Below are 10658 nucleotides of genomic sequence, written 5' to 3'. Positions count from 1 at the left end.
CCAGGTCCCCAAAAAGACCCGACTCCACCGACTCCGACTCCACAGCTCTGTCCAAAACAACCCTTTAAACTTTAAACAAATAAATTTCATTGTAAAGAACCTCGAAAATTGCAAAATCCGTAAAAAAGAATCACTTTGGCCCTGTCTCAAACCCCATGCCCACTAACGGTATCAAATATGATAAGCATTTCTAATAACACTCTATAAAACCAGCCCACCCCCTCAAAAAAAGTTTATTTCACTTAAAAAACTAACAAATTTAAAATATGTTTCATCTTCTGCTTCAGTTTTGCTTCAGAAAACCTAATGAATTTTTCTTGGATTTTTTCCGATTCGTTTTCACTCTGTGGTCCACCGGAAGCGACCAAGGCCATGAATTTTGTTAAACTCGCACACCATTCGGAACCACAAGCTGCGCTTCTTAATCTGGCCAGATCTAAAGGATTAAAAATTCTAGAATTCAGCCACTTGTTTCCGTCTCAATCAATCCTGAGGTCCGAAATAATCACTTCCTTTTCAAAACAAAACTGAAAATTTCTGACAAGGACTTTTCTGAATTTTCCCCAGAAACCATCAGTTTGCTGCTATTTGTTTGGCGGGTTTTACAAATCCTCCATGTCAAAAGGCGGGATATAAAAGTCATTGTTTTTGTTTTTGACATAAGTTTACATGAAGAATAGTTAGGTATCTGGAATCGGGTATTCTTTTTTCATCGTTCTTAAAACATATGCTTCTCTTCCTCGATGGTCCCTTGGATATTACACTCAACCCCCGGTGGTTGGTCACTTTTTACACGGCGCTAACGCACACTATCAAAACAAACGTTTGGTAGTGTGTGTAAACTCCGTGTAAAAGGGGTGTCAAACTAAAATGTGACCCCGTTCGTTTGACAACAGTTGGACAACCAGAGGGTCGACTGTATTATACAAATTGAAATTCAAAGCCAAGCAAATTCAGTAAAAAAAAATAATTCATATATGGAGCAGTTCCATATGAATCTTGCTAGATTTTTGAAACTCCAAACTATTTTTTCTTGAAAGTCAAACTTATCCATTTTTTTTTGAGCCCAAGACAGCTAAAATCAGTTAAAATGGAGCGCAGTTATGATTTAAAAAAAGATAAGTTAATTACACAGCATAAAATAATGTAAATTTGGAAGCTGTAATTTTGGAAGGTTGAATATTACCTCTTTTATGATGTAATTTTACCTCAATTTAGACTCAAAAAGTGACATTACACCAGAAAAGTGGTAAAATTACACATTTTCAGAGGTAAAATTACACCTTTTTTCTGACATAAAAGATGTACCCCTTCCCAGATGTAATATTACCATGATTTTTTTTTCTGTGTAGTATAGTAAATAATCAATTGAAAATTTCAGATTTCTTGTAACCTGACAGAGTAAAGGGGTTCCGCTAACCTATGATTTAAACTATAATTCATATTGATGAAATTGAATATTCTTCCACATTTTTTCGCTATTTTCAATTTGTATTTTTTTTATTTAATGAAACATTATCAATCGATTCCATCTGTCAAAAAGGCCATTTTACAACATTACTAGTTTTCTACAAGCATACAATTTTAAAGGCTGTCTATACAAAAAGTATGTAGAATCATTTGAAAATCCGTATCTTGAGATTAAATTTTCTGATCGATTTGATGTCTTCGACAAAGTTGTAAGTTTAAAATCAGGACTATCTAACAATAAAAAAAAACTCGGAAAGATCCTGGAATACGACCAAGTTATATTTTTGCCTTCCTCACGTTACCGAGGAAAGGCTAGAAAATCACTCGAAAAACGAACTTCTCAATTAGACCTCCTAGACTCACCTTCATGTATACCTATCGACTCAGAATCATGTTCTGAGCAAATGTCTGTGTGTGTGGTGGGATGTTGATAAAAAAATTGTCACTCGATTATCTCGACATTGGCTGAACTCATTTTTTCCGTTTTGGCGTCATCCTTTTTACAATCTTCCGGACTTTTGTTCAAATTAGTTTTTTTAGCGTAACTGTTGAAGTACTTAACTAAACTGCATAATTTTTAATAGCGACTTATGGGGCCTAAGACGGATCTTAAAAATTATGCAGTTTAGTTAAGTACTTCAAAAGTTACGCTAAAAAAAACTAATTTGAACAAAAGTCCGGAAGATTGTAAAAAGGGTGGATTAAGTAACGTTTTGTCTTCCTCACCTCAATGAGGAAAGGCTATAAAATCACTCGAAAAGAACTTCAAAAGTTATGCTAAAAAATTGTTTTAGCTAAACTTCGGAAGGTTGTAAAAAGGGTGGTTTTTGTCATGCTATATATTGTTAGAAAGGTATTTGAAAGACCTTTCCAACGCGTCTAAAAGATTGAAGATCTGACAACCCCATCAAAAGTTATGAGCACTTAAGTGTTATCTATACACTTTTTTGAGGCCGAATCTCAAATATTTTGATGAAAAAGTTATCCGGATCTATTATGCGACCCATCGTTGGTTAGGTAATCAAAAGACCTTTCCAACGAGCCCAAAAGATTGAAGATCTGACACCCTATCAAAATTTATAAGTATTTTAGTGATCTCAGATATTTTGATAAAAATAAGTGTTATTTATACGCTGTGTAGTGTATTCACTTTGTGAATGTGAGGAAGGCACCAACCACCTAAAGGTGGATTAAGTAACGTTTTTAATGTGAAACGGAAAGGCTACGATATTGACAATTAAAAGGTCGATAGCAAACAATCAAAGATCTCGAAAAGAGTTAGAATTAGGAAATATATTTTTTTGAATTGCTGTTTTTTAATCGATAGTACTTTGAAAACTATTGATTCGATTTTCAATAACAAAAATTGTGCAATTTTCTCACTTTACTTGAAAAATATTTACAAGATTTCAAAATCACACAAACATTTTAAAAGAGCCAACATTTTTTTTTTTTCTTGCTAGCAGGGTTAATAGGTCTTAACAGAAAAAAAAATCTGGCTAAAATATCTGGAAAATCTGGCTTGTAAGATTTTTTATTTATCAACCGGTTGATGAAAAGAGATAATGCGTAACGTGATTTTCGAATGATCCCACTTTGTTTACATTTACAAAGTAGGATGATGTGCCAGCTCAAGCATGACTTTTTTTTCTAGGGGTAAATGAGCTGTTTCACAATCAGTGGTATAAGTTTTTGACATAGTTTGGTGCCAGATTATTCTCAAAGAGCCGGTTCACTAAAAAAAGATACGAACGAATCACAAAAAAATGCCGTGGTTCTTTTTGAAACTCCGGTTTTCTAAAAGAACCGGAATGATTTTGAAACTTCTGTCTTTTTTACTTTTATAAATATAATTCATTGAATTTTCAACAAATTGTAGAACAAAATTTGTTATTGGGAGATGAAAATGTAATTTCAAATATTTCAATAAATAAATGCTAAATTTGTTAAAATTGTCCCACAGTGTACTTTTTCAAGTAATTTAAAATAAAAAAACGGCAGGTCAAAGTGGGGCCCCAAAATTTTGAGAGCTGAATCGACATATTTCGTTGAAGGGTTTATTGCAACTTTTTTTTTAATATCCAATGCACTCTTAATAGCATTTTTGCCAATATTTGAATACCACTAAAAAGTTTCAAACCCATATTTTCAGTTTCCTATTTTTCTTTTAAATTACTCCACGAAAGTTGCATTATTTTTCAAACAAAACAAAAAAAACTTTTCATTGCACAACTGATCGTAAAGATTCATTACGGTATTACCAAATACAAATTTAAGTATCTCCAAATGTTTGTCTTAGAAATTTTTCCCAAAAAAAAACTACTAAATCTGGAGTAACACGAGAAAAGAGCGGATAAGCATGTTGAAAGCTGAAACAATTTGAAAAATTCCTGGACAATAGGTAACTTTTTCACATCAATAGCTGGCCTCCACGGCTACATTTTAACATTACAGGTTTTGTTAAATAGTTACTTGCTGTCTCAAAATTTGCAAAATGGTCATAACTGTCAAAATAATTATGCCCCTTTTTCAAAGGTTTCCTCTTGCCGATTAAATTTTGGCATTTATAGACTTTTTGATTCAATTTCTCAAATAATAAAATATCAGCATTTGTTCTATTTAAAATTTTAGTTTGGGTGCTATCTCAATCCAATTATTCAAACGTTTAGCTTTGAGTAAAAATCTTGACATATTGAACAACAACCTGTGGTTTTCTGGAAAGACTTCTCGTTTTAAGCTTTTTCGTATTTTTTAAATAATAAACTAATAAATTAAATATGATAAAAATAAACATAACAAATCACACCATTCTATAAAATAGCCTTTTCACCCTTTTTCAGATAGCAAAATAGATGTTCAATAGAGCCGCTCGCAGGAGTTCTCTCAACACCGACTTTTTCATCCTAAGAAGAAAAAAAACGGACAATAATAGAGTATTATTTCCATTTTTATAATGACCGATAACAATACTTGCATCTTTTGTCGAATAGAAAATGGTTCCGCTTTGACATCGGATAACAGTGCCGCTATTCGACCCCCATTTCATCATCCAGATAAACAACATCAACATTTTGTTATGTTTAAAAATTGCAAACTTTTGTGGTCCAAAAGTTCGCATTTCTTTCCTAAATCAACAAAACTTCATTTTTGTTATGCAGTTGGAGTTAACTAAACAACTAAACTAAACATAATTCAAAAACAAGCACACCGTGATGTATCAAAAATAAACTGAATTGAATCCGCCTAAAAGTAGGCAACACGCGATACGCGTTGCCAACTGCACGAAACCATCCAAACTTTTCATAACCACGACCCTCACCCGAACCCGCATGCTTTCGAAGGAGACGCATGGTCATCAACCATTTCCAAAACCTCAGCCAACTATCCAATCGCATAAAAAATTCCACACAAACAATGCTGATTATCTCATCAGCGATTTCCGCGCCAGCAACCTTGACCATGTGGGAGTAAATTCTGTAAAATTTACAGTAAATTTTTGGCGACTGCAACTTGGATCCCATTAATTATGCAACAGAGAGTGACACCATAAATTGCACCCCCCTCGAACGCGTCCATTTTGGGTAATAAATTTGGATTCTTTCGAGGTCAGTAAGCTGCTGCTCGATGGCTTTCTGTGGAAACTGGGTTTTCTCGTTGGGGAAAATCAGAAAAAGGGTATTTGTTTTGATTTTTATTAGCTCTTTATTTAGTTCCATTCTAGTTTTTGGTGTAGTTTGGTGAGTCCATGAGTTTTACATTGATTTTTATGTTTTATTTAGATTTATACCATCGTTACAGACTACCCCCAAAATCAGTGTGAATGTATGAGTGTGTTATGTAGGTGTGTGCTTAACAACTAACAACCATCCATATTTTATATAACGACAGAGTTTGGTTAACATAACAAGTTTTACTTTCCAGCGCAAACTTTGGCTGATTGTTTCCTTTAGAATAAGTTCTAGCTTACAAACTAAACGGTAGATATAACAAAGAACGAACAAAACAACAGATTACAAGTAGAACACGAAAAACATAGTTAAATTAAGATAGGCAATAAATTATAAAAACTGCGTCAAACAATTTCAAGAAACCAGAAAACAAAAGACTATATTCCACTCGTTTCACCTTAAAACTGACCACGATAAGCATTCTCAAATTTCAAGATTTTGTACTATTTGCTGCTTTTCGGTGGATTTCAATTCCATTTTTCTCGATTGCTCACTTCTGTGCTGACTCATTAAATGCCCCTTTCCAAACACGCGCAATTGGTGGAAAACGGCGAGATAAGACAACCCAGTTCTGCTTCGCGGCCAGTTTCTTTTTATGCGAGCGGGAAAAGATGAGGGAAAAGTTAAGTTTAGGTAACTCTTTACTGAGTGCGAGTAATAGCTTATCCCTACGGCGGCTAACTAATGATTGTGTGTAGGTGTAATTGTTTGTGTGCTTGCGTGTACCGAAACCCCCGAAAGTTGGACAAACAAAACATATAAACTCAAACGTAAAATTAATATCAATTCCACTTCAACTGAAAAAAAACTACGAAGATAGCGTACATTTTCGGAAATGCGGATAGACCTGAATCGTTTCACGTTCATCTTTGCCCTGTTTATTTGCTTGCCTAATTTTCGAACCGCAAAAATAAATGAGGATTTGCCTTAGGGAAAAAAGGAAAAGGACGAGCAGCCCTACGTGTTTTGGGACTTTGATCCGATCAATTTGTTTCCTTGTTTAAGTTGTAGAGATTAATCGAGTTGGTAGGTTTTCTTTTCATATCAATTTAGCAAAACTGAGCGATTCCATGAGCAAATTTGAATCAGAAAATCAGCTGTCAAAAATTTGAATAGAATTTTTTTCGACATTTTCTGGCTATGTAAAACTTAAATATTTAATTTTGAAAAAAAATATCAAAAATTTCAAACATGTTTTTTAAAGAATGACCTTTAAAAAAACTTTGTGTTGTGGGACAATAAATTTTATTATTGTCTAAGACCATTTAGATTTTATTTTTTCTCTCTTTGTTTGCCCTCTTCTGTTTCTAAATTTATCAAGAAAATAGAAAACTGAAGGGATATTTGATCATTCAATTCTATTTTTTTTATTTATCGAATTTCAATTTAAACGAAGTTCAAAATATGATGTTAATTTTGACAAGAAGCTTAATTGCATACATTCAATTTGCTTCTATTATCAGTAAATATATTTTTTTGTTACAAAATATAGATTTCTGAATTTTCAATAATTATTTTGTAATACACATGTATTTTTGCAATATTTTCAAACTTTTTTATTTTTTTTTTCGATTTTTTTTTAAATTGTGGTCTATTGCTTTAAAAGAAACAAAACTGGGTCAAATTGGTTTGAGGTTATAAAAATATGTATATAAATTCATTTCAGTTTAATTCCTTCTGACAACAGATGATATTTAAAAAATCGCAAAAATAGATTGAATAAATGATAAAAAATAATTGCAGTAAATCATGTGAATTAAACGACTTAAAAAAGGAATTTAGGAAATCTATGTTTTGTCAATTAAAAATAAAAAGAAAAAAAAAAGAAAATAAAAGCAATTAAATAAAGCTTCTTTTCAAAAATTTTACGAACTCTTTTCACGTTTGCATAATGTTATTTTATTGATATTTTGTCAAAATGGTGTCAAAATATGCACCATTTCGACGTTATTTTGCAAAATTAAAAATAAAATTCGGCCAATACTACAAACAAAAAAAATCTTTTATAAAAGCAATAATAATAACGGTATAAAATTGTTTTGAAGAGCTCAAAAATATGTTTTAACACATTTTATCCAGTTCTCATTTATCTATCTAAACTCATTATCAAGAAAAATTTATTTAAAAAACATCATGTCTAAAGTTTAAATTACAAATAATAATAATGTATTCCATTTCAACCATAAGATCAAAGAACAAATAAATTATTCATCATTCAATGAAAACGTATCATCTTTTGTTCTCATCTAGAAATCAGTTGGAACACTTGAGAGTGAAGTGAATTTTGGGTTTTGTCCTTAAAAGACAATTATAAAAAAAACATGCAAATATTATGAAAACGGAATCGACGTAACACCTTATAATGTGGCCCTCTTAAACCTTGCGGTTTCGTCAACGGATCCACAGGCGTGTATCGTTCTTTTTGCGACAAGACTCCGCCTCCCGGGTCTCCTAAGTGTGAAGGTATGGGCACGGGGAGAGGGCACCGAATACCTATATTTTACACTTAGAATTTGTTTGCGTCCGCCTCGGGATTCGAACCGGCGACCTCTGGATTGTGAGTCCAGTGCGCGGTCCGATTGATCCACAAAGGCAGACAAATATTATAATAGAATCGAATAATGGAAGTTTTTGTTGATTGGTTCGAAAGGAGGAAGGCAAAAATGTTTAAAAAGTCAAATCAACTAAAAATAAAAAGCATCACAAAGTCTTAAGGATAAAAATAAGTTTTTATTGCATTGTTTACGTTTCTCAGAGAAAAAAAAAGATAGTTTGGGCTTTTATTGCTCTCAGATTTCTTCGGAAAAATCGAAATTTTCATTTGAAAAACTTGTCGAATTGATTGTTAACATAAATTGGAAACAACTATTTATGTACACATTTTTAATCAAATAAGATGCTTTTAAAAATTTAGCAAATTTAGAATTTTGGAAACAAATATTTTCATAAATTCATTGGTATATAATAAATTCAATACTATTTGCTTAAAAAAAATGAAGGTTGGGCTTGATATTTGAATTTTGATTTTTATCCTTTTTTTCAATTTGGTTGTTATATTTATTTTTCACATTACTAATTACTGATATTAAGGAAATTTTATAATACTTCGGCAGCAATATAAATTTTAAATCATCAATACACTTTCGGTAATTTGATGCCAATTTTGACAGATTTTAAAACTCATTTCGATTAAAATTTCTAAGAATATATGCCTTATTTCAAGCTACACAAAGTTTCTAAAATTTACTGATGAATTTTACTGTTTAGGAAATAAACCATAGAATTAAATTTCCCCCAAAAAGAATACTATTGTATACTTTTTGAAATCCACCAAAGAACGGTAAAAACAAAGTTTCCTCGATTCAATTTTTCTCACAGAATTGCTCACCTCCTCCACTTCAAACGGAAAAGTAGCAGACAGCAGATTCGATAAACCGTGCACCTACAAACTACGAGATCAAATGTGCTTCTAGTAGAGACTTCTAGTAGAAATATCTCCAGAAAGAAGATTGATTACCTCATCCCCCACGTCGCTCAAAACCCCTCCGGGTGAACGCAAAACGAGTAGGTCTATCCGAACAATTTTGACCAAATTCACAAATTCAAACTCCGCCCCATTCAACTCTTCCCCCGCTGCAGCGGCGGCGGCGACGGCGGATTAATGCCCTTCCGCTTCCGCAACGACTCCGTCGGCCCCTGCGTTGGCCTCAACAACTGCCGGAAGTTAAACGGCCCCAGGTACGAGTCCGGATTCTTGTTCTTCTGAAAGATGATCGCCTGCTCAACCGAGTCAAACGAGTTCAGCGAGTTGCTTCCGCTACTCCCCGAACTCAAACTGCTCGCGTTCGAGCTGATGTGGTGATGACCATGGTGATGCCCGTGAACGTGGTTCTTGCGCAGATTCGGCGTCTTGACGTCAATGTTGAGATACTTGGACACGTTAAAGTTCTGGTACTCTTTCGGGTCGAGCGTTGAGGGGTGCGAGTGGTTCGTGGAGGTCGCCGCCGACGATCCCTTTCCGCCAACGATCAACGTGGGCGTGCTGACGTTGCTCTTGTTGGACTCGAGCTCCGCGAAGGAGGTCACGTGCGGGGAGAAACGATACACGCCATTCAGCAGCTCGCAAACGCCCTGGCCACAGCTGAGACCACTCTCCTTCTGCTGCTGCTGAGTCTGACTCTGCTGACCGGAGGTCTTCCTCCTATGATTCAGCAAGAAGTTCGTATCCCCAAACATCCTCATCACCGGACTCTTGCTATCAATCTTAGTCTCCTCCGAAATGTTCTGATATTCATGATGCTCAATCAACCGCTTCTGCGGAACCTGCTGCGGCGGCGGAATCGGCGCCGGTGCCCGACTTCCCTTCTTGGACTCCTTCCTCACCTTATCCCCGCTGCTCACCGCCGTCGAGTTGCTCGAACTCGCCGACCGTTCCTTCTCCTTCTTGGCCGCTTTCTTTTCCTTCTTCTTGCGCTCCTTGTTCTCCTTCTCCTTTGCCTTGTTCTCACTCTTGGAGCTCTTCTTACTCTTTCCAGCCGGAAGTGGTGGCGTTTGCTGCTGTTCCTGCAGCAGATGGTGCGAAGGCATGTCGTGGTAACGGTGGCCGCTGCCGTCGCTACTGCGGTACGGGGATGGAGCGCCACCGGTGGATGATGATTGTGGATCGGCCGAGTTGGGTGAGTAGCGCAGGATCTGGTGACCGTTCGGGTTCAGGTAGCTGAACGCCGGGATGTGCCGGATGGGGGCCGGTTCGGCGTGGTTGGTGGGTCTGGAAGGAGGGGGGGAGGGAGTGAGAGAAGATTAGTTTAGTTTAAAAAAACAAGATTTTGAAGTTGGATCTGATGATGAGGATGGATGCTACAAAATGAAAAGAATCGAATAAGGACATTCAACAAAATTTAAAATTGATATTAACACTATAGCAATGATGACCAGCAAATTATATAGCATAAACCTGTAAAGAAACATAGAAATACTTTGGGGACCATCCATAAACCACGTGGACACTTTTTTGAAATCTCAGACCAGATCTCACGAGGCTCTATTCTAAATTTGAGCTCAGACCTCAGGAACCCCTCCCATGACCCCTAAAAATTTTTCTTAAAAAAATCACCAACGTCTATGGAGAAAATTTAACTATTTCTGTTTTTGGCCCTTAAAGGGCTCTCGTCCTGTCCTTACCTTTCTCAGATGTAGCACTTTCATTAATTTGGAAAAACTTTCTCGAAGAAAACATATTTGGAAGATTTGTTCAATATTTTGTGCAATGTTTACGTAATCAATGTCTATCAGAATTTAGTTGTGCAATATCTGCTGTTTATCTAATTTTAATTTAATTTCTAGTTATTTTCTTAACCCTATGATGAATTTGTTCTCTTTTCAATTTTAATTTTGAGAAATTCGATACGGCTGTTACAATCAACTTCGAAAATTTCGCACTATTAAAAAAATCGGCAAAAT

General features: G+C 35.1%; 1 protein-coding gene across 11 annotated transcripts in view; it reads right to left on the bottom strand.

Annotated features, from left to right (window-relative positions):
- Window positions 1–5171: 5171 nt before the first annotated feature.
- Window positions 5172–10658, bottom strand: part of LOC120421728 (myosin-IIIb-like) — a 330131-nt gene continuing 324644 nt past the window's right edge. For 10 of the 11 annotated variants that reach the window (XM_052709031.1, XM_052709033.1, XM_052709025.1 and 7 more), the window contains one exon: window positions 5172–9966. In XM_052709031.1, the coding sequence (XP_052564991.1) occupies window positions 8817–9966 (1150 nt within the window). In that variant the 3' untranslated portion in view covers window positions 5172–8816. The remainder of the gene's footprint in view (window positions 9967–10658) is intronic. The other variant, XM_052709035.1, reaches the window with a different exon arrangement.

The sequence above is a fragment of the Culex pipiens genome, chromosome 2, assembly GCF_016801865.2.
Source record: "Culex pipiens pallens isolate TS chromosome 2, TS_CPP_V2, whole genome shotgun sequence".
Lineage (NCBI taxonomy): Eukaryota > Metazoa > Arthropoda > Insecta > Diptera > Culicidae > Culex > Culex pipiens.
This window is presented reverse-complemented; position numbering and strand designations above follow the sequence as displayed.